The 23,766-nt window shown below is 35.9% G+C and overlaps 3 protein-coding genes across 7 annotated transcripts in view; 2 read left to right on the top strand and 1 right to left on the bottom strand.

Annotated features, from left to right (window-relative positions):
• The first annotated feature begins 282 nt into the window (after positions 1–282).
• On the top strand, positions 283–4,637 carry wsb2 (WD repeat and SOCS box containing 2). Of its 4 annotated transcripts, none has more exons than XM_057350545.1 (9): positions 283–392; positions 994–1,162; positions 1,966–2,135; positions 2,305–2,436; positions 2,731–2,831; positions 3,003–3,193; positions 3,719–3,811; positions 3,900–4,013; positions 4,420–4,637. In XM_057350545.1, the coding sequence occupies exons 1-9, from the start codon at positions 359–361 to the stop codon at positions 4,619–4,621; spliced, it is 1,206 nt and encodes a 401-aa protein (XP_057206528.1). In that variant the 5' UTR covers positions 283–358; the 3' UTR covers positions 4,622–4,637. The 4 variants fall into 4 exon arrangements, with proteins under 4 accessions (XP_057206528.1, XP_057206520.1, XP_057206543.1 ...); XM_057350537.1 differs by having other exon boundaries at positions 1,963–2,135; XM_057350560.1 differs by having other exon boundaries at positions 1,963–2,135; positions 3,900–3,964; positions 4,420–4,560.
• A 186-nt stretch (positions 4,638–4,823) lies between these two features.
• rfc5 (replication factor C (activator 1) 5) lies at positions 4,824–10,196 on the bottom strand. Its single transcript, XM_057350569.1, has 11 exons — positions 10,080–10,196; positions 9,863–9,927; positions 8,861–8,997; positions 8,408–8,487; positions 8,189–8,262; positions 7,698–7,857; positions 6,753–6,834; positions 6,472–6,601; positions 5,551–5,628; positions 5,020–5,074; positions 4,824–4,938 (listed from the first exon to the last, which is right to left on the bottom strand). The coding sequence occupies exons 1-11, from the start codon at positions 10,118–10,120 to the stop codon at positions 4,842–4,844; spliced, it is 999 nt and encodes a 332-aa protein (XP_057206552.1). The 5' UTR covers positions 10,121–10,196; the 3' UTR covers positions 4,824–4,841.
• Positions 10,197–10,984: 788 nt separating this feature from the next.
• ksr2 (kinase suppressor of ras 2) overlaps positions 10,985–23,766 on the top strand; it is an 80,618-nt gene continuing 67,836 nt past the window's right edge. The window contains exons 1-3 of one of the 2 annotated variants that reach the window (XM_057350529.1): positions 10,985–11,734; positions 22,818–22,958; positions 23,452–23,602. In XM_057350529.1, the coding sequence (XP_057206512.1) occupies positions 11,558–11,734; positions 22,818–22,958; positions 23,452–23,602 (469 nt within the window). In that variant the 5' untranslated portion in view covers positions 10,985–11,557. The remainder of the gene's footprint in view (positions 11,735–22,817; positions 22,959–23,451; positions 23,603–23,766) is intronic. The other variant, XM_057350526.1, reaches the window with a different exon arrangement.

The raw sequence follows: 23,766 nt of genomic DNA, 5'->3' as shown, positions 1-23,766 counted from the left end.
GGTTAAAATCGTAAAATCACGCTAAATTTATATCATAATTTAAAGTAAAATAGCTTCACACTTCAATAAAATAATGGATCTATAACCTAAAAAAATGAGACGCGAGACGGCAGTGACATTCTTGAGAACAGCAAGAATGCAACACACCTTAAATGTGTACTGTACACCATAAACGTTCAATAAATATCTATAATACATACCTATGTACTGTACTCATACAGCATACAAAGGAAGGGAATTGACCAGTCACGTGACGCAAAGACCCACCCACACTGCGCGCGGTATGCCACGCCCCCAGTCAAAGGAAGCGTTATGTAGGTGAGGCGTTATTTTATGTACGTATGATTCCACAGGTGATATGTGCTCTGCGTTTCGACCTTCTACGGTTAAAGGTAAGGCGATTCAATGTGCGTTTTATCTATACAAAACAATTTAAAACAACGGTTTCTGGCCAATGTGTTGTACATATATACAAATACAAACGTAGGATAATAAATTAAATAAAGAATAAAAACCAGACCATTTAGATTTCATATTTTATAAAAAATTAGAATAGCTATTTAATGTGAGCGTCTTTAGATTAGTAGTAGTAGATTGTATTATCATTTCCGTCTATGCGCAGGACCAAAGACTGTAAATTGTATCAAGACATCGCAAGTGCAACGCCCAATGCGACCACCCTAGGCACGGAAGTCCCACCTTCCAGTAAAAACAGCCAATCATCATCGATTACTAACGATTCTCTGGGGGACCTGGAAAGGGCTTTTTAGCTCAGTTTGAGGTTGTGGGTTAGAAATACTTTGTTTTATTATAATCTTAGATGGCGAATTAGGAAATATCTGTATTTCCCCATTCAAGTAGATGGAACTTGGTCTCGTATGACCGAATAGGTGCACGGAGGCGTTGACGCCGAGTGGGGTGACTTTCCTTAAAGGAAATTTGGTCGAACAAACCACTATGAAGTGACAGGTGTGTGCCATTTAATGCAAACAGAACCGGATGATTTGATCCTGGAGCTGAAACCCTCACACCAAAGTCCGAACCGGACCGGCACGCACTGCGAGACATGGAGCGTCCGCTTCTCGCCCGGAGGATCTTATTTCGCCTGGTCCATGGGCTTCGGCATTGTGAAGATCCTCTCGTGGCCGGTGACATCCACAGAGTGCGTCTGTATTTACTCTAATATTTATTATGTAATATATGAAACCCTTTGATCAGTCTTTGCTGAAATTACAACAGAAATTCTGTTCATTTCTATTACACATACCATTATGAGCCATCAGCTGTTTAGTGTTTACCATTAAAACAAATTTTACTATGTAGTGTTTTGAGTCCTATTCTAGCAGGATTTATGGTATTCTGTTTATTCCTTTCCACTAAATAATATGGAAAGGATTCTGAATAAACATTCTTTGTTAAAGGGACAGTTCACTCGAAAATTACTCAACCACAAGTTGTTCCAAACCTGTATAAATATCTTTGTTCTGTTGAACACAAAGAAAGATATTTTGAAAAATGTTAGCAACTGAGATTTCTGGGGCACCATTGACTACCATTAAAATGGTTGTCAAAGGTGCCTCAGAACGGGTTGTTTTCCTAAATTCTTCAAAATATTTTTTTGTGTTCAACAGAACATAAAATTACACAATAATTCGTTCAACTATGGTAGTCAATGGTGGCTCAGAAATCTCAGTTCCTAACATTCTTCTAAATACCTTTATTTGTGTAAGAAATGTCTATGTTTGGAACAACTTGAGAGTGAGTAATTCATGACTGATAATTCAATTTTCATTTTTGGGTGAACTATCCCTTTAAGTGCTGAAAAACATTTCTGTGAAACAATAACAGGCATGTGATCTGTGATAGATATCATTGATTTAATAGTTATCTATTGTATAGAGGATCCAGAAACATCTCATTGCACGTCAAGCGCTGCTAAAACTCTTTTCTCTATATTCTTAGTAGTGGTGAAGATGCAAATAGTGAGAGGACGCTTCACTGCGAGCAGGCCGTATGGGCTCTGGCATTCGGACCCTGCCCGTCTCCCCGAGCGGATCAGAACGGACATGAACCTGACCTGCTTCTGGCCATCGGCCTCAATAATGGTCTGATCCAAGTCAGGGTTGTCTCATCTGGTAAAACTTTGGACTTTACTATTTTGGACTAACACTTTGGATTTAACCGTCAACAATCCTTTTATTATTCAATAAACCTACATTGGTGTAAATATTAACTGGACCGACCATGTTTTAAAACGCATAGAACTAATGTAGGTTGTATTATGTTGCCCCTTTTTGTCCTCAGGAAAGCTGCTGTTTACTCTAAGTGGACATCAGGCCCTTGTTAGGGATTTGGTCTTCGCTCCAAATGGAAGTCTTACTCTTGTGTCGGCCTCTCGAGACAAAACTTTAAGGATATGGGACTTGGCGAAGAAAGGTCAAAGTGACTTTTCTTTCTCTTTCAGGGCAACATTCTACATTTAATTTAGCTATAGGTGGTGTGTTTATGCCAGACCTCAAATAGTTTCAGCGTTGTTTGAGCATGTGAATAAAACAAATAAAATGCACGGGACTATTTTGGGTAAATTGGTGTTGGTATGACTAAACTAATCGCTCATGACATTATCATCCATTACCGAGTCATCATTTCAGGTTGTGACTCTTGTATAAATGCATTTACTGTCATCTCTGTGCATTAAAAAGTCTGAACATTTTTTGTTTATTTGTGCAGGTGTCAATCCGCATGTGCTGAGGGGTCCAAACTACTGGGTGTTCAAATGCTCCATATCGCCCGACAGCAGTATGATCGCTTCACTGTGCAACTTTGACTCTGTGAGTTTCTCAGCTACTGTACGTCACAGTGCCATTCTGTGAACCTTCTGTTTCAGCATCCAGGCATCCTGTTTTTTTTTATAAAGCTTCTGTAGTTAATTCAGTGCAAGAAAATAACATTGTGTACATTGTTGAATTGTTCACAATGTCGATATCTCTTCCTTCTAATAGAAGCTGTATTTGTGGAGCATGCGCTCCTATACCTTTATGAGACACATCACCTACGACCACGAGCGCACTATGGTGTCATGCGACTTTTCTCCAGATGGAGCGCTGCTCGCTGTCGCTTCATACAAATCTTCTACTGGCTGGTGGTTGGACCTGTGGGACCCTTACACGGCTGATCTTCTGTCCAGAGTAGAGTATGTAGATCAAACAAGATGTTCCTTCCTGTCAGAACATTGTCTTGATGCCTTTGTTGAATAGTTTCAAGTTTTATTTGTCACATACACAACCATACCTAATATATGCGGTGACATGTTTGGGACAACACTCCTTTCACAGTGTGCAATAACAGATATATATCGTTTTGGGATAAAATGATTCGAAATTTGAGATAAAACATTGAAAACTAAGATAGCGTTTGCAGACATCTGTAATTGTTTACAAAGTAAAAAAGTATGGTTGCGTTTTTAAAAAGGGTTATTCGACCCAGAAAATAAAAATGAAGATAATTTGCTCACTCTTGTGAATTGGTCTGCAAAGTCAACAGAAAGAAATACTGACAGAATTGTCGTTTTTGGGTGAACGGTTCCTTTAAATGTGTAATTATATTTTCTCAAATTTAGACGTAATTCAGTCAAACATTTAACTTGAAATAGCGGTACATTTCTTGAAAGCATTACCTATAATCTGTGTATACTATATTTTGGATTTTCTCCATCCAGGAACTGCGAGTTGTGCTATAACAGAAGCGACTCTCTACCGACGTATCTGAGTTTCTCTCCTGTTGGCCTGTTGCTGGCTTTCAAAGACTACAGGTGAGAATTACCTGAGACAGGATTACATCATATCTTTACATGCCTTTACAGCCGATCTTTCACTTTCCCGTGACGTTGAATGTTACAGGGCGTTACAAATCTGGGATGTGGAACGAGATGAGTTAGTCACCGATACAGATCACAACCGTGCCGGTGGGTTGTGCTGCGCTTTCCATCCACACGGGGGCGTCATTGCTACAGGGTAATTTAAACAAGTGATGGAAAACTTAGAGAATAAACATAATTTCTGGTCTGTTTGTATGAACGTGTCTTTCAATAGAGTCAAATTATGCTTTCAAAATGTCTAACACAGGGGGTTCTCTACCTTTTTTACTCCAAGCCCCCCCACTGTGTTAAACAATATTCAAAGGCGCCCCTGCTCTAAAAAACCCCTCAAAATTTCTACCCAATAAAATATGTCAGAGCTTGATATTAACTGGACAAGTGTTTATTCATTATAAAAATGGACAACTAATAAGAAATAACCTGGTTTTTAGTTGTTTATGTAATATATTTTATTGCTCATTTTGTCTTTTATTAAAGTATTAGTAATCTTGAGGCCCCCCCGTTGAGAACCACTGGTCTAACAGGTGTTTGTCTGTCTGTAGGTGTAGAAATGGGCAGGTGAAGTTCTGGAGAGTTCCACGTCGTGTTCCGAGTCTCAAGCATCTGTGCCGGACTGCCTCGAGGTTCTCCGTTTCGACCTATCAGGTGGAGGCTCTTCCCTTGCCACCGAAAATTCAGGAATTTCTCACTTACAGGGACGTTCAGAAGCAAAAGACCTTATGTTGTAAAAAACATCACAGCTGAGGAGTGTTTGTGGCTTCCAGACAACACATTTTACACTTTAAAATTGAAAGTAATTTTTCTGGGACCCTAAATTCCCCAGATAATTCCGCAGATGCTTTAAATGATTAAGTTACGCTTAAGCTATTTATTCAAAGACTTTATTTTTTTATACGTTTCATTATTTATAAAAAGCACACATGAACATTTAAACATTACAAGATTTTATAACACATGACACCATCTATCCATCACTGACTACTATGTCTCGAACTGCTTGGAAAGCAGCGACCATTGAGCTGAGCTGGATCTTTTCATTGGTTCCAGAGGCCAGACGATACCTAATATAAAAAACATTTAATTGTACTGTAACACAAACCAAACAGTCACTGCCAGAATAAAGATTATAAAATGATACTCACTCAATATCTGCAAGTTTGATAAGCAAGCCCATGCGAATGGAAGGTGGAAAATCCACTAGAAAGAAAAACAAAACAAAAGCATTACAGCAAAAATAGCTCTGACAGTATGGACAGATGCTTTGATTGTGTCACTCAATAAAAACGAATCGAAAGTGCTTAGTAGAAACAGTTGTTAAAATCTGTAATTTGGCACAAAATGTATCATCACTTGTAGATTTACAACCCACAAAAATCCATGAAATGCTGTTATTATTTTATTTATCCTTTATTGTAGTGTGCAATTTAGTGCGTTTGTTTAAGTGTGTGAAGCGTGCTACACTCTGCCGCTTCTAACAGGCGTCATCTAATAATGCGGACAACCGGTTTTCATGACAACCACAAGAGGATCTCCAGGGAAACAAGGGCTGGGAATACATCTTATATTCTGATGGGTTGAGGGTCTAGGCCTCAACCCCTCAGTCTGCTGTACGACCAAATTCTTTCACTGGACTGAAGTCTATTGATTTTATGTATTAATAATTGTTGTCTTACCGCGGTGAATGAGAAGATGGACCTCGGTCAAAATGTCATGAAGTGCCAGACCTTTAAGAGTTTTGAGCTGCAAAATTTCTGTTGAACGTTGCTAAGGACTTTTCAAACATCTTAACTTCACAATAGGGCTGTCACAATATCAGATGTTTTACTACATGGTTATTGCGACCAAAATAATTCACGATTACCGTTTTATCACAATATCTGATGATTATTTTTAAATAAGTACACTGCTATCAATCAAAATCATATTTAATTTAGTTTTTTTTTCTATCTTTTTTTGGCCAATAAATCAAAATACTACTGTATGGAAGCAGAGAGAGTTTGTATCCATAGTGGCTCTTAAGGCAAAATTAAAATTATATTATCATATGTGTAGTATTAACAATGTAGATAATCATTGTTTTTAATATCACGCTTCTTGTCAGTCCCAGTATATTGTGACGCCCCTATTCACACCAATCTGAAAGGGATAGTTCACCCAAAAATGAAAATTCTGTCATCATTTACTCGCCCTCTTGTCATTTCAAACCTGTATGGTTTTCTTTCTTCTGCAGAACACAAAAGAATATATTTTGAAGAATGTCGATAGCGGTGGCAGCCATTGACTTCTATTGTATGGACACAAAACCAATGCAAGTGAAAGGCTGCCATCGCTGTTCGGTCAACAACATGTTTCAAAATATCTTCTTTTGTGTTCTGCGGAAGAACGAAACTCATACAGGTTCGACATGACAAGAGGGCGAGTAAAAGATGACAGAATTTTCACTTTTGGGTGAACTATCACTTGAAGTGCTTAAAATCAGATAAAATATTACTGATAAATATCCTTAATAAAACTAGAAGCATCAATATGGAAACATTTTCTTCTATAATCTTGTATTAAATCATATATCTATACTACAGTAATGTCCAGGATACGGTTATATGCAGTGGTGAAGTCTTTATTAAGAGCCCAGTCCAGTATGTTGGCGATGTCTGATCTCAGTGGATGTCCGGTACACGTGTACACTGTGTCCTCCGTCACCTTCCCATAAGCCATATGAGTACTCTACACACGAAAGCGTGACATCATTACTGTAAGAACATCAGATAAACGCATGTTTCTGTAAAACTGACCACCACGGTCCAATAAAATATGCATGTAATTCTTAGCAAACTTTACTTAGACCTGAATCAGGATGTTTACAGCGCATACGCACCTGTAAAATGTTCAGCGATCGTCTCATATCTCCCGTCGAGAGGGTCACAATGGCCTTCATGCCATCTGGGGTGATGTCAATGCTACCGGATAAAGGCAGTGCACAAAACAGATTTTGAAATCGTGATGAATTCATGCTCACGCGACACATTGTTTGCTTTTGAGTTGTTGGTGCCAGAGGGCAGAGTGGATGTAAAATGTGTTTGTGTGTGAAGGGGTTTTCAATTGAATGGTTTGTAGGGCAGCCAGCGTCTGTTGTGTTCAGGGTCTTCTGAGTGGCTCCTCTCGGGACTCATTTCACATATGACGCAAAAAAACTACAGCCTCATTACTACAGTAATTTCAATGATACAAGACTTTCAGCTTGAACGCACAAAAAATAGGATACATAAAAAAATAAAGAATATTTGTCTGGGTGGTTTTCAGGCTTATTTCTGAATGTCCCTGTATGTGAGGCAAACGTAAAGTTGAATGCAAAGTACATTTATTTAGTCTGTCACTTTAAATACATGTATGTGTCCCAAAATGTCGAAGCTCCGAAAAACACCAAATAAAAGTAATCCAAACAACCCCAGTGGGTTAACCTCTATTAATACCCATTATTATTTTGAGTTTATTTAATAGAATTGAAACCGAAACAAACAATAATTCGATAACCTTACGAGTTGTCATATATTTCATCGTGAGACAGTGATGACAATTTTTATATTAAAAAAAAACGTTGTGTTTAAATAAAGAATGGAAGTCATGCACATCTGGAATGACGCAAGGGTAAACAAATGATTTTTATTCATTTTTAAAATCATTTTTCTATTGCTTTAATACTTTGCACAAACCACAATGCCATTTCATGATTCCTTCAGAATTAGTGCAATTTCATTCATAAGTACTCACTTGAGAACACACAAACACGTCTCATTAACACCCACAATCCCAACGTTCTCACCTCTCCTGCTGTATGACGTGTTCCAGTCGAGGAATCATCTGGTTTTGAGAGAGCGGCCCGAACCGGAAGCGTGTGCATCGAGACTGCAGCGCAGGTATGATCTTAGACAGGTAGTTACCGATGAGACAGAAACGAGTGTTCTCTGTGAACTTCTCAATGACTGAGAAAGATGGAGAGAGAGAGTGAGGTGTGGCGCAAGGAACCACAAGCATAAATTAAAAAATAAAACAATATTTAAAATACAATGAACGTAGTAAATGTGAAAAATTGGAGAATTTGAAAAGCAAACAAATTTCATCAATAAATAAAATGATAATTATTTTGGTCATGAGGAAAGGACATATTTACTTTGTGGTTTTGATATAATTATTTAAAATAACACTGTTCTCATGAATGTGTTATAGTGGACAGTGAAATGGCGGAAAGCTATTCTTTTGCCATAGGGCCATTTGGGACCCCAGCAGGGGAACTGATGTAGGGGCAGATGGTACCTCTCCTTAAAGCGTTCTGTGCATCCTGGGTCATAGCATCCGCCTCATCCAGGATCACTAACTTGAAGCCCTTCCTACAAGCACACATACAACGTAAATTCAATGTTTAACCGCAATAAAACGAATAAAGACATGGCACAGCATAAGAACATAATGTGAGGAGGTGGCTAACCATTATGGTGATTATGAATGGGCTGTAAGGGTGGGTGCTGCTCTTACTTGAAGATGGTCCGTGTGCTGGCAAAGCTGAGGATCGGCCCCCTTACCACATCTATACCACGATCATCTGACGCATTTAGCTGATGAAATCGGACGGGTAACAGATTGTATTAGAAAACGCACAAGCATATTAAGCACAAAGAATCTCAATCTCAAAGGACCTTATCATTCACTCTAAAATACATTTTGTTTAATACACCGATATTGTGCGTATGTGTGAACATTGCGTGAATTGTGTATAAATCAATTAGCGCTAGACCTAATTCGGAAAGATTTAACAAAAAGATCTGCACGTTTGGAAAACCAGAACGTATAAACAATCCTATATTTAATATTACCGTTCTTTAGCAGCACAAATCACGGCGGTTTATATACAGCTGGTACGTGTTCAACCCAGTAGAGAATAAATACAGCAAGTAAAAAAGTCTGTCAATGATTCAGTATGTTCCGTACCTCCAGGACCATGGAGTTAAACTCTTTATCTTTGTAGAGTTGTTTAGCACATGCTAGTATAGTGGAGGTCTTTCCTGTTCCTGGGGGGCCGTAGAAAAGCAGATGAGGCAATCTGTCTTCACTGATGAACTTCTGAACTGAAGAGCAATGTATGTACATTCATAAAACAGATCACACACACAATACCTTATTAAAACACATGTTTCTGTAGTAATCTGAATGTACATTTCCAATAAACAGAAGTGGCGCGACCGAATATTGTGCGATTCATTTTATACACCATGCAGTAATGCTGCACCAAGACCAGAGTGTGTCAAGACCACTCAAATTCAACTGAAAGAGCGATTTAAGAAAAAACGTTAGAATAAAATAACACCGAAATTACATGTAGGACTTTTCCTTCGGTTTCTACCAAAAACAAACACTAAGGAACTGAAATGACTGTATGTGAAATATTGACGCTCACGAACAGTCACTGAAAGTCTGAACGACAGAAAAGTGTTTTTTTACACAATTTCACAGGTTTTTATATTGCAATAGTTCTCGTATTTGTAAAAACGTCTCTCTTGCTCTTGTAATATTGCTTAATTATATCAAATATTACATATAAAAAACAAGATCTCATGCAATAACTTGTTTTGCAATCATATCTTGAATTTTGTGGGCATTTGTATTAATTGTTCTGAGCCTCCGATTCTGACCCAGCACAACAATAACAAAAGAAATCAAGTTAGAAAAAAGTTACTGATTGCATATGAAGCAGAAAGTTTCATTAGCCCATTAATGATATTAACAAATAAAGCAGACGATTCACAAGCAATCTAGTGATATCCTTGAGGGACTTGAAATAAAACGAAGAGAGAATACCCTTCAAAACCTCTTAAGGACTACAACACTACCATACAGCCCTTGGTTCTTTAATACAGAAAATTCACAACAGTATTATTCTATTTCTTTTATTTTTCTTAATAGAAAGACCTAACCATAAATGTAAATGCTTACTTGTGCTCAGTATATCTTGGTGAGAGATGAGGTCATCGAGTGTCTGAGGTCTGTATTTTTCAACCCTGAAATGAAGATCAAGCATTAGAAATAATGTAACCGTACAATGTCTGCTAACGTTAAAGTATGCATACAACAATATTTGGACACGCCTTTTTGTATTACCACCACATTAAAACACAGGATAAAAAGTGGTATTATTAAATGCAACTTTTACCATGGTAAATTTCTTGTCTGAGTCTTTCTCGTTGATGCCATATTCTTTAATTTTTGCAGTCAAACGAACAACCACAACACGACATGTGTTGGCGCGTTTTTCTGACTACGCGGAGAATTCCGTGAGCGTGCACTGTTTGGTGACAGCATCTTGGCCAATCAAAAAGGCGAATTTTCCTGAAGGCGGAGCTTAATAAGGAAGTATCGTCATGTGTTTTCAAAATAAGAGTATGCTGCGGTCGGGTCTAGATAACTCGTTTTCGGTCGCACAGTTGTTTACGTTGGCTTGAAGTAAATTTTCAAAACTTGTTGAGGCTCATCCACTGATAATATATCGCAACAGCTGGCACGATTATAAATCGTTTATACAGTTAACGGTGCAGATCGTTAGCGAGTATTTAAGAGCCCCAAAAGGCTCTTAAAAGACTAAATCTACCACTCTCTGGTTAGGTTACAAACAGGTAAATAACCAACAGACCAAACAAATTACGTTAACAAGCTACAAAATGTCAAACAGCAATTCGTGTTTAAATTAAACATTGGAACATTGCGAATATCACTTTTGTCTCCAGTTTTTTTGGATTGCGTAAAAATACCCTTTAACAATACCACAGAGTTCACTTTGAATTAAGCAGAAAAATTACTGTTACAAGTCTTGTATTTTTGTAGTCAAACAATAAAGTTGCCAAAGTTATCAATGTTATATACACCAGTAAGTTAACTCACTTGTAAATTGCTATATTTTAAACAGGTGCATCTTCGTCTATTGCACAGTTTTGTATGGAAATGCAATACACAAGTCGACTGAACTGAAACGTCGATCAAAATGCCTTCATGTTACTTGACAGATTTATTTTTAAAAGGTTTTAAAAGGTTCTCCGAGTTCAAACAGTGACTTCACCGCATTGATGCTTATCTCGCGAGAACTCTCTTCCCTGCGATGCGATGCTGGTGCTGTTGCTGCGAATTTGATTGACGCGAACATGTCGGTGTGGTGGGGGAGCGCCGGGATGCAGCTGATGGAGACCCAGAAGAGGAGCGCTTGCAGTCAAATCAAACGTTATCGTTAAGAAGTATCACCTGTCGTGATCTCCTGCGTTCAGCTTCTCGTTCATCACCTATGACAACGATGTCTCAATTTGTGTTGCACTCCACCACGAGCGCGCAATGGATCTAGCCGCAGCGAATATCTGATTTTATTTTTTCCTCCAATATCTGTGTATTATGGTAGACTCGCGTCAAACGCAAAGTGTGCAACCCTGATGAGAACAGCGTCAGGATATCCAAAAAACGCCAACGATGGAATCGCCGTACACGTAGAGTCTAGTTTCTCATGACCACACGCGCGATTTTCAGTGTCACTTCAATGTAATTGACGCTCACCTGTTTGTGCTTTCACAAACGCACCATCAAAGTAATTTCACATCGAGGGGAAAAGAAGTAGTCTGCGCGCAAGAGAGTGACCGCTGCTCGCAAATTATGGACGAGGAGAGCATGACCAAAAGCGACGAGCATCTTCTGAGTTTGCAAAAAGCCTTGCAGCAGTGCGAGCTGGTGCAAAACATGATTGACATCAGCATCTCCAGCTTGGAAGGTTTGAGGACCAAATGTGCCACATCCAACGACTTGACACAAAAAGAAATCCGGACGCTGGAGGTAAGCAAGCGTCTGAAATGTTGCACAGACCAGCTGCATTTCTACAAATGTCACGAGAGTGCATGCGTGTGCGTGCACGATAAACAATTTTGCATTTCGAAATGTGTGTGATTTGGAAGGTGCACGTTGGGGAATTACAGTGTTGGCTTTATAGGCTGTGGTGTGCGCGCTGCGGTGAGAGGCGCGCGTTTGCGCATTCTGCAGGTGGTGAAGAAGGTGGCTCGTGCTCTCGCGCCGCTAACGTGGACACCGAGAAGGGGCCTATTGTTGACATTCATTGATATCCTCATCTTTAAACGAAACCAGTGGGACGTGCGTTTTTAACAGGCCGTTGTTGTAAATTGCGTTATGTAATGGTCATTTTCATGCGGTGTGATGCCAGTTTGTGCTTTTAGAAACGATGGGGTTTGGATATCCGAATGCGGGGGAACCGATGGCCGAAATCTATAGCTACATTATGCAATTTAATGAACAGCAAAAGAGGAAAACACAAAATTCCTTAAATGCGCAGTTGTTTTGTACAATATTTTATTTTCACTGCTAGGCCTGTAAGGCAGATTATGGGACTGTAACAACTTTAGGGAGATATGTTTTTGGCCAGTGCAATATCAAACTATAGTAGCTGTATAATGCATTTTAATCACAGCAGATGAGACGTATAAATAGCTAAAATAAACAATTATGTTTGTCATCTCACTAAACTATTTTATAAAACGTTCTTTTCATTTAGAAGAGTTTGAAGCTGTCACTTGCCAATGCAAGTATTCTCATAGTTGCTGAAATGCCATTGAATAACAGCAAAATGGATCTATAAATTAATGAAATATAGTTGTTTTGTATAATATTTACCTAAAATGCACTGCAATAAAATAAAACATATAAGCTAATTAAAATAAAATCCTTATTTCTCATTGGCTGCAAGGTTTAAATCAGTGACAATTTAGGGGGAAACCGGAAACTGATTCAAGTAGATACATAATGCTATTTAATAACAGCAGATATAAACATTTTAACATTTCAGTTAATTTATTTGTAAATATAAACAACTGTGTATTTCATAAAAAAATGTTTATATCCCATTTGCTGTTATTAAATAGCATTATGAAATTTATTGAAAAGTATGTTATTTAAACTAAGTAATTTGAAGCATTAAAATGATTGAAAGTATGTATATTTGTCAGTGGCTGTAAAGCAGAGTTTGAAACTCTCACATGTTTTAGGGAGAAATCAGAAACAGGTATTAGCAGATGCAGGTAATAGCTACATAATTCAATTTAATAACAGAAAATGAGATGTATAAATGAATAAAATGAAATCTAAAGTTATTTTGAACAGTGTTTGCTGAATATTTGCTGAAACCATTTGTTTATTCTCAAGGCTGTAAGGCAGAGTTTAAAGCTGTCACAACTTTTTAGGGGACAAATAAACTGTAATAGGCCAATGCAAGGAGTCTCATATCGATCAAATACTGATCATATAATCACCCTGGGCTGCTTTCCCGATAACGATGGATCTTAGGACTTAGGAGCGTTTTCTACGAGCCAATTTGCGAACGTTCGTCATCGTTTCACATGCCTTTCGCAAAAATGGGAAACTTAAGAGTTTGTCAGGTGCTGAAATGTCACCAATGGCTCGTTTTTGTGCACGCGCTTGTTTTCGAAATGCATAGGCTAATTATTTTCACCCGATGTGCATGTGGGTGAATATTTTTGAATGTTGATTTAACGTGTAATACTTTTTCTCTGTGTAGATAGGACTTATCTACTGTAATTGTGCAATGTATTTTGCACATTCTAGGCAAAATAAAAAGTTAAAATCAGAAGTAAAAATGCTGTTGTTTGTTGAACCACATTTTATTACGCTTTTGGGTGGTGTGGAGGTGGCAATTTCAAGTTAAGTTTTTAGTAGGGCCTATGTATTATCTAGCTTACACATAGGTCCAAACAAAATGTTTATTGTACATATGCATTACCAGCACTTTATTAATAATAAGCACAAAGTGTGGTCATTATTAATATAAACCTTTCAATTAGAGAACGATAAAGGGAAGAGCTAATTAATCCAATTTCTCAGCAAATCAGACAATCAGCACTTCAGAAAGGCAAAGACACTGACAAGCATTTTGACCATTTCTCTTTTGAAGGGGTCTTATGGTGCGAATACTGTTTTTTATGTGCCTGCCTGAAACGCCTCGTGTAACCACACCCCCACAAATTAACGTCATTTCGTGGTATGATTTGACTAAGACCGCCCAAATGTGTACGCCAGTAAGGTGGGCGTACCTGTCAGTACAATTGAAGAGGAACCTGATGTTCCAAATATGGTAAGAGGCGTTACATTTCCATCACACGCTTGCAGTATTCGACCAATCACTACGCACTGGTTAACTGGCCAATCATAGCACACCTCGCTTTTCAGAGCCACGAGCTTTGTTAAAAATCCGCGCGTTTCAGAGAGGCGGAGCAAAGAGGAGATACAAACATGCACGGTATGTGGAAATACAGCGTTTTTGAACCTTAAATCGTGTATACACATTGCATTGCATCTAAAACAAATGATATATTCCTTTTAGCTCTGTCATTTCACCCCTTTAAACACAACATTTTTACTGTACATAAAATGTGGAGTAACTTTAATCCAGCAACAAACATGCATCCTTTGTTAGAACCAATGACTTGCCCATAAAAAATATTTTTTATTCATGTTTTGTTCACTCATTTAATTCAGATGTGTTCTTTTATAGCCTACAGTTTATATTTGTTTCTGCCCTCATTTAAACAAACAAAAAATCTGAGTAATAAAGTGTACAATAAAGTACAATCAAAACCTTATATTATAATCACATTGCACTTGAACAAAGTTAAAGGATTAATGTGCCGATTGTCCTGCAGGTGATCTCATAACTCTTGTCTTCTTACGATGCACTTAGGGCTTTACGATTACTCCAGAGCACTTGTAGATCTACGATGATTTTCAAGTGCTATAGTTACGAAGCTTTGGGAAACAGACCGTAATATTAAGATCACTCGTACGATCGTTTTTACGATCAATTTAGGCTTACGATGCTTTTGGGAAACGCAGCCCAGGATATAGGTCTTTCACTACTATCCAGATCAACAGAGAGACTCTGTAAATAATTGCACAGGGAAACCTGCTGCTGTATTCACCTAGATGAGGCCGGGGCTTGTTGTCACACTTTTACTCCACTTAATAATAGGGTAATTTTTCTGTAATAAGTTTTTGTTAATTACAACAGTTAGAGCGCTCGTCACAACCTACCCCAAGATTTACATTGAACATTGAGATTAGAGACAAGCAAAATCTTTATTATGGATTATAGATTATTGATTGATATTATGATCTAATGTGTGCCACGGTTGTCATTGTGCTCTGTGTTTACCAAACAGCTGTCACAATAATATGATGCTTTTGAAATAAGTTTGGAGGATAACGTTTATAAATAACACTCTGTTTTTTGACATCTGTATCTATTGAACAATTTATGTAACTGGGCTCAAAATCTCATACTGTAGTTATTCAGATAAAGCCCTTCTGTCAACTTTCTTGTGTGACTACGAGCTCCATAATAAATTGCAAGGAATTCGACATCCAACTGCATTTAACTTTTAACCGTCTGTAGTCATTTTTCTGACTTTTTGCTTCAGAATTCAACATTCTCAGGCCGTTAATATTGTTTTTATTAAAATAATTGGCAAGAAGCTTCTGTGCTTGATATGTAGTCTATTCCTTAATATTCCTTGTCCAAGATATTTATGTTTCAACACCCTTAACAAATGCTTTACTTTGCATTGCAAACTAAGTCAATATTTAAGTTAAGTCATTATTTGTATTGCACTTTTCCATGCACAATGTTTTAAAGCTGTACAGAAAATCGTACCGTAAGGTTTTAGCAAAAAGAAAGGCCCAGATATGCAAACCTGTCACAAGATTGTACTGTATATGCCAAATATTATATAGTCACAAGATCCAAGTCATATAAAACCTATGTTTATTAAATAATAGTTTCAATAAATTAAATGACGCATTATTGAATATGTTAGAAGGACATGTTTGAATTGTTGGATATTTGTAGTCTTTGAAAACAATCCAAAATTGAATTCAGCAATGTCGGCAGACGATCTGCTGTCTACTTTGCAGAATTAACAGATGCAAGAAATCTCAAAGTGGTCCGTGCTAACGGGGTAATATGATGGTTATGAAACCACCGCTTGTCTCTACCTTATGTAAATGTTCAACTCTGTTGACTGTATTTATAGTGTCTGTACAGTCTATAGTGTTTTCTCTTCTGATTATGATCATGTGTGCTCTTATGCTGGCTCATGAGGATTTTCTCTTGACATTGTTTTGGCTGTGCTTTGAGTGATAGTGTGTGACATAAAAGGTGATCTTGAATGTTGGCAAAGCCTGCAGTGATATGAATTCCTCTGCCAGCTCTGTAGTATTTCTGCACGGTGGGAGAAACCCGCTTTCCATTGGCTGTTGTGTGCAGTCGTCACTGGTGTCAGCATGTCACAATGAAGCACTTTGTTTGTTCATGTTAATGGAATATAAATTACAAATGTTCGATATTACCAGGGGTTTGACGCTTGTTTACCTGGTGATGGACGTGCATTATCGTGCAGAGTTTGGCCGGCAACAGTCGTGTGTGAGATGCAATGACATTTTATTACAGTTGCACAGTGATTCTTATTGAACTATATGCAGTTAATCTCCCAAATACTACACGTTAATGTATGTCCATTGTAGGCATGGGCCGGTTACCGCTTTCAAGGTATACCAAGGTTTTAAAGAGTCAAGGTTTAAAAACCACTCAAATGTTCTGTGTATACGTTTCTAAGCTATGAGCTGTGTTTACACAAAATTAATGAAATCATTAAGTTATGTAATTGATTTGATGTTTACGTTTAATATATATTACAAAAATATTTTTTTTTGAAAGAATATAAAAAGGCTTTATTTTTACCTGACATGCATGTTCTACGTTGCTTAAAAATAAAATGTACTGTGTCCAGTTGAAAAGTTGTTTGTATATGCAGACACGTTGTAATTCCCGTGGTATCCGGTACATTAAGGCTATCATACCATCAAAATATCATACCGGCCCAGTCCAATGTTGAATATATAGACCACTTCGAATGACGTAATCAACCCTCGTTTAACGCCGGTCCGGAAGAACTTCCTGTTTCACTGCACAAACGTTTGAACAGAATATTTAAAACCAATTTATAATGTTAAACAAATATCTTTAAGATTTAACTACTGAATATATGTAAGATTTAAAATAATAATAATAAATCAATCAATAACTGAAACCGGAAGTGCTTCTGCATCTTGCGAAGTGGTCTATAATAAATAAACTCTGCATACAACTAATGTTTTTACATTTATGATGTATAAAAAATGTATTTTGGTTGTTTAGACTAACTTTGAGAACAATTACTTTACAAAACTAAAAAGTTTTTTATATTAGGGTAATCTGTATACCTCAAAGCTGCAATTTGTAGGTTTTTGGTTAAAAATAAACAAAAATCAGTCTTATCTTAGCCCGATTCACAATAGTAAACTCATAATAATGATTTATAATTTAAGTTGTAGGCTACGGTTTTCCGGGGAAATGTCACTTTGACATCATTTGATCGTGTATGTGAACCTGTAACTTGAAAAGTATTTTATGTTTCAGATAGAAATGGTGAGAGGGAAAAGTTACACCTTGCAGCTTAAAAGTACATTATAATGTTACATTGTAATTTAGTAATAACTCAATAAATCAAGTTTTTAAAGCACCAGCTATCCAAAGCAAAATAAGTTTGTTCTGTTTGCTATACCGGAGACATCGCCTCAATAACCAACACATTATGGCATGCAGAGTGTTTGTAATTCAGTTCCGGGATTTGGGTCAGTCGTGTTTCAGTTCAGCGAGTGAATTGAAAACGTACACGAGTGCATTTGAAAGAACGTCCCTCGGCTTTAATCTTCAGGTGACCCTCAACCCCTGGAACCCACAGACAATGAGCTTTGTTTGCCTAACGTTGAGGAAACAGTGTTGCCATGGGAGAGCAACTCGACACAAATGACTGACACGACACGGACTGAATATGTGGATGGACACCGTTCAGTAAACTGATAATGCTGAAATGATCAAATAAACCATTCTTATCATTGAAATATTAACACGCAAATGGGTTTCGTCCTGTCGTCGACCTCATATAACCTAATATAAGTACCTTTGTAAGTCCATATGGAACATAAAAATTGAGGTTTTAGGATTGTTTTTAAGACATTTTAACATTTTATGAAGATATGATGAATGACTAACACTTTACAATAAGTTTGCATTTGTTAACATTAGTTAATAGGATCGTTCACCAAAAAATAAAAATTCTGTCATCATTCATTCACCTCCATGATGTTCAAAACCTGAATTTGACTCTTTCTTTCTGTGGAACACAAAAGAAGATATTTTGAGAAATGTCTCAGTAGTTTTGTGTTTATACTTTGGAGGTCAATGAGGCCGATGTTGTTTGGTTACCACTGTTCTTCAAAATATCTGTTTTTGTGTTCTGCCGAAGAAAGAAGGTCATACAGGTTTACAATGACATGAGAGTGAAGAAATGATGAAAGGAGAACTATTCCTTAGTTAACATGAACTAAGAATAGACAATACTTCAACAGAATGTATTCATCTTAGTTAATGGTAATTCTAATATATATTTAAAATAAAAGTATCTGTTAAAGTTAGCTGCTGGACAATGAACATGGACAGCAATAAAATATACCATTTTATTGGCATTAGACATTGAATTTTACAGATGAATAAAAGCTGTAAAAATATATTGCTCATTGTTATAAAGGGCTGCACAAATAATCGAAAAACTAATGAAGATTACAATTACGGGTAAAACAATTACATAATCGCCAAAATGTCCATTTGCCTTCTTTTCTGTGCGTGTGTTTGGGCAGCGAGTACAGTGGCGAAACAGAGACCTTAAAATTAAGTGTCCTACGTTTTTGATTTTTTAACCAACAACATAACTACCCGTAATTATTTGGTTTTTTTTACATGATATTATTTAGTTTTAGATGTTTATAGAAAGAATATGACGTTCTTCACAGAACGTTATAAAACATTTCAAAGCTTCAATATAAAATCAATTAATCGAAAATAATAATCACAATTACAATATCGGGGTGAATAATTGACAATTATGATTTTTGTCATAATTGTGCAGCCCTACTCATTGTTAATGTCAGCTAATGGTAATGAATGAGACTTTATTGTAAAGTATTAACATCGCTAGGGTATTTTGAGTGGTTGCTAGGGTATAGCAGGGCGGTTGCTAGCTGGTTGGTTGTTGGCCCAGGTCAAATGAGTTTGATATTTAGGTCTCTAGTTTTACATTAACGTGAGCCATATCCACAGAATTTCTTTGGTCAATTATATGATTCATTTCATTCCCTAACTTCTAGAAACAGTGATGCTTTCCTAACAAATGCCACTAATGCATGCAAAAATGTTTCAGTTCTTATACGGTTTATTGTAGCACTAAAAGAGCTTCAAATGTTGTTGCACAAACACCTCAATCACATCATTGTCTTGGGAAAATATTCATGTTTTTCAACATGCCGAGAACCAGTTCAAAGAGATCATGAAATATTAAACAACATGAAAGACGGATATGAATGCCAAGCAAGTTTACTTGTGACTGTCCAGTAAACACTTTGACATGTTTTACCTCATGAAAACAGTTACTTTGTATACTGGTTATGAGGAGTACTTGTGTAAACGTATGCAGTTTGAAGAGAATTGTCAAATTTTATGTTTAATGAATTCAGTTTTGCAACATTAATTAATTAGTCATTTTATGTACAATGTACAGCCCAACAGGGGGACAAAGTAAATCTAGTGCCACGGACAACGGTCAGTGAGTTTTATGGTCCATTTACCAAAAGATTTGACCACAGAATGTGACAGACCAATCAGAATCAAGCATTCTGTAGCCTGTTAATACGACCTTCTTTCTTTCTTTCTTTCTTTCTTTCTTTCTTTCTTTCTTTCTTTCTTTCTTTCTTTCTTTCTTTCTTTCTTTCTTTCTTTCTTTCTTTCTTTCTCTCTCTCTCTCTCTCTCTCTCTCCCTCCCTCCCTCTTTCTTTCCCTCCCTCCCTCCCTCCCTCCCTCCCTCTTTCTTTCCCTCCCTCCCTCCCTCTTTCTTTCTTTCTTTCTTTCTTTCTTTCTTTCTTTCTTTCTTTCTTTCTTTCTTTCTTTCTTTCTTTCTTTCTTTCTTTCTTTCTTTCTTTCTTTCTTTCTTTCTTTCTTTCTTTCTTTCTTTCTTTCTTTCTTTCTTTCTTTCTTTCTTTCTTTCTTTCTTTCTTTCTTTCTTTCTTTCTTTCTTTCTTTCTTTCTTTCTTTCTTTCTTTCTTTCTTTCTTTCTTTCTTTCTTTCTTTCTTTCTTTCTTTCTTTCTTTCTTTCTTTCTTTCTTTCTTTCTTTCTTTCTTTCTTTCTTTCTTTCTTTCTTTCTTTCTTTCTTTCTTTCTTTCTTTCTTTCTTTCTTTCTTTCTTTCTTTCTTTCTTTCTTTCTTTCTTTCTTTCTTTCTTTCTTTCTTTCTTTCTTTCTTTCTTTCTTTCTTTCTTTCTTTCTTTCTTTCTTTCTTTCTTTCTTTCTTTCTTTCTTTCTTTCTTTCTTTCTTTCTTTCTTTCTTTCTTTCTTTCTTTCTTTCTTTCTTTCTTTCTTTCTTTCTTTCTTTCTTTCTTTCTTTCTTTCTTTCTTTCTTTCTTTCTTTCTTTCTTTCTTTCTTTCTTTCTTTCTTTCTTTCTTTCTTTCTTTCTTTCTTTCTTTCTTTCTTTCTTTCTTTCTTTCTTTCTTTCTTTCTTTCTTTCTTTCTTTCTTTCTTTCTTTCTTTCTTTCTTTCTTTCTTTCTTTCTTTCTTTCTTTCTTTCTTTCTTTCTTTCTTTCTTTCTTTCTTTCTTTCTTTCTTTCTTTCTTTCTTTCTTTCTTTCTTTCTTTCTTTCTTTCTTTCTTTCTTTCTTTCTTTCTTTCTTTCTTTCTTTCTTTCTTTCTTTCTTTCTTTCTTTCTTTCTTTCTTTCTTTCTTTCTTTCTTTCTTTCTTTCTTTCTTTCTTTCTTTCTTTCTTTCTTTCTTTCTTTCTTTCTTTCTTTCTTTCTTTCTTTCTTTCTTTCTTTCTTTCTTTCTTTCTTTCTTTCTTTCTTTCTTTCTTTCTTTCTTTCTTTCTTTCTTTCTTTCTTTCTTTCTTTCTTTCTTTCTTTCTTTCTTTCTTTCTTTCTTTCTTTCTTTCTTTCTTTCTTTCTTTCTTTCTTTCTTTCTTTCTTTCTTTCTTTCTTTCTTTCTTTCTTTCTTTCTTTCTTTCTTTCTTTCTTTCTTTCTTTCTTTCTTTCTTTCTTTCTTTCTTTCTTTCTTTCTTTCTTTCTTTCTTTCTTTCTTTCTTTCTTTCTTTCTTTCTTTCTTTCTTTCTTTCTTTCTTTCTTTCTTTCTTTCTTTCTTTCTTTCTTTCTTTCTTTCTTTCTTTCTTTCTTTCTTTCTTTCTTTCTTTCTTTCTTTCTTTCTTTCTTTCTTTCTTTCTTTCTTTCTTTCTTTCTTTCTTTCTTTCTTTCTTTCTTTCTTTCTTTCTTTCTTTCTTTCTTTCTTTCTTTCTTTCTTTCTTTCTTTCTTTCTTTCTTTCTTTCTTTCTTTCTTTCTTTCTTTCTTTCTTTCTTTCTTTCTTTCTTTCTTTCTTTCTTTCTTTCTTTCTTTCTTTCTTTCTTTCTTTCTTTCTTTCTTTCTTTCTTTCTTTCTTTCTTTCTTTCTTTCTTTCTTTCTTTCTTTCTTTCTTTCTTTCTTTCTTTCTTTCTTTCTTTCTTTCTTTCTTTCTTTCTTTCTTTCTTTCTTTCTTTCTTTCTTTCTTTCTTTCTTTCTTTCTTTCTTTCTTTCTTTCTTTCTTTCTTTCTTTCTTTCTTTCTTTCTTTCTTTCTTTCTTTCTTTCTTTCTTTCTTTCTTTCTTTCTTTCTTTCTTTCTTTCTTTCTTTCTTTCTTTCTTTCTTTCTTTCTTTCTTTCTTTCTTTCTTTCTTTCTTTCTTTCTTTCTTTCTTTCTTTCTTTCTTTCTTTCTTTCTTTCTTTCTTTCTTTCTTTCTTTCTTTCTTTCTTTCTTTCTTTCTTTCTTTCTTTCTTTCTTTCTTTCTTTCTTTCTTTCTTTCTTTCTTTCTTTCTTTCTTTCTTTCTTTCTTTCTTTCTTTCTTTCTTTCTTTCTTTCTTTCTTTCTTTCTTTCTTTCTTTCTTTCTTTCTTTCTTTCTTTCTTTCTTTCTTTCTTTCTTTCTTTCTTTCTTTCTTTCTTTCTTTCTTTCTTTCTTTCTTTCTTTCTTTCTTTCTTTCTTTCTTTCTTTCTTTCTTTCTTTCTTTCTTTCTTTCTTTCTTTCTTTCTTTCTTTCTTTCTTTCTTTCTTTCTTTCTTTCTTTCTTTCTTTCTTTCTTTCTTTCTTTCTTTCTTTCTTTCTTTCTTTCTTTCTTTCTTTCTTTCTTTCTTTCTTTCTTTCTTTCTTTCTTTCTTTCTTTCTTTCTTTCTTTCTTTCTTTCTTTCTTTCTTTCTTTCTTTCTTTCTTTCTTTCTTTCTTTCTTTCTTTCTTTCTTTCTTTCTTTCTTTCTTTCTTTCTTTCTTTCTTTCTTTCTTTCTTTCTTTCTTTCTTTCTTTCTTTCTTTCTTTCTTTCTTTCTTTCTTTCTTTCTTTCTTTCTTTCTTTCTTTCTTTCTTTCTTTCTTTCTTTCTTTCTTTCTTTCTTTCTTTCTTTCTTTCTTTCTTTCTTTCTTTCTTTCTTTCTTTCTTTCTTTCTTTCTTTCTTTCTTTCTTTCTTTCTTTCTTTCTTTCTTTCTTTCTTTCTTTCTTTCTTTCTTTCTTTCTTTCTTTCTTTCTTTCTTTCTTTCTTTCTTTCTTTCTTTCTTTCTTTCTGTCTGTCTGTCTGTCTGTCTGTCTGTCTGTCTGTCTGTCTGTCTGTCTTTCTTTCTTTCTTTCTTTCTTTCTTTCTTTCTTTCTTTCTTTCTTTCTTTCTTTTCTTCTTTCTTTCTTTCTTTCTTTCAGGGTAAGCTGGTGAAGTATTTTAGTCGGCAGCTCTCTTACAAGCGTAAAGTGCCCTTACAGGAGCGGAATGTTGAGCTGGATGGATTCCCTCGACTGGGACACTGGTTTCGCATTGTTAACATCAGGAAAGAGGTTATTGAGGTATGAAATGATCTTGTGTGTGTGCGTGTGTGCGCGTGTGTGTGTGTAAGCGCGCACTTTCTCGTTTCTGTGTGGAATCATGTCTTTATATTTTCTATTAAAAGTTAAAATAGTTAAAAAGAAAAATATTTTTCATCTGAAAATAAGAATTGATTTAACAAAAGAGACCTCAACATTTGCAGAGTCTTCTATCAAAACGTCATATTATTGAAGATCTCAATATGAACTCAAACATTTTTTACCCAAATCCAAATGATTTGATCTCTACAATTGACATTCATTATATAACTCCACACTCCTAATATTTCTCATTTCTAATAATCGTTTTTAGGACAAGCGTCTGAGACAGTTTAATGAGCTACCAATATTGTGTCTTTTGGCATCTCATGACGTCAGGGCAACTTTCACTGAAATAAATTCACCGTAAGTCACTTTAGTTGAGATTATAGCAGATCAGTTATTTTGTGTTGTGCGTCCATGTCTTTTTTGCCAGGAAATCGGGCCGGGGGAGCTGACGCTGGAGGCTCTGTTGGACATGTCTGATGAGCAGGTGTCTGAGGCGCTACAGAAGTTCGGAGCGAGCGATGATGAGTGTGCGCGCCTCAACGCCTCACTCACGTGTCTACGATCCGCTCACAAATCAGGTGAGTTCACAGGGTGAATTGAAAAATTCAACAAGTTTCTTATACAGAATCATGAAGTGTTTCTCTCTTGTCACAGTACACCCTGCATTCTGAATCAAATAACAAATGATCTTCTTCGTGCATCTCGTGACTAGTTGTCATATGCGTTATTCATCACGAGAACC

Source organism: Triplophysa rosa, linkage group LG2, assembly GCF_024868665.1.
Source record: "Triplophysa rosa linkage group LG2, Trosa_1v2, whole genome shotgun sequence".
Taxonomy (NCBI): Eukaryota; Metazoa; Chordata; class Actinopteri; order Cypriniformes; family Nemacheilidae; genus Triplophysa; species Triplophysa rosa.
This window is presented reverse-complemented; position numbering and strand designations above follow the sequence as displayed.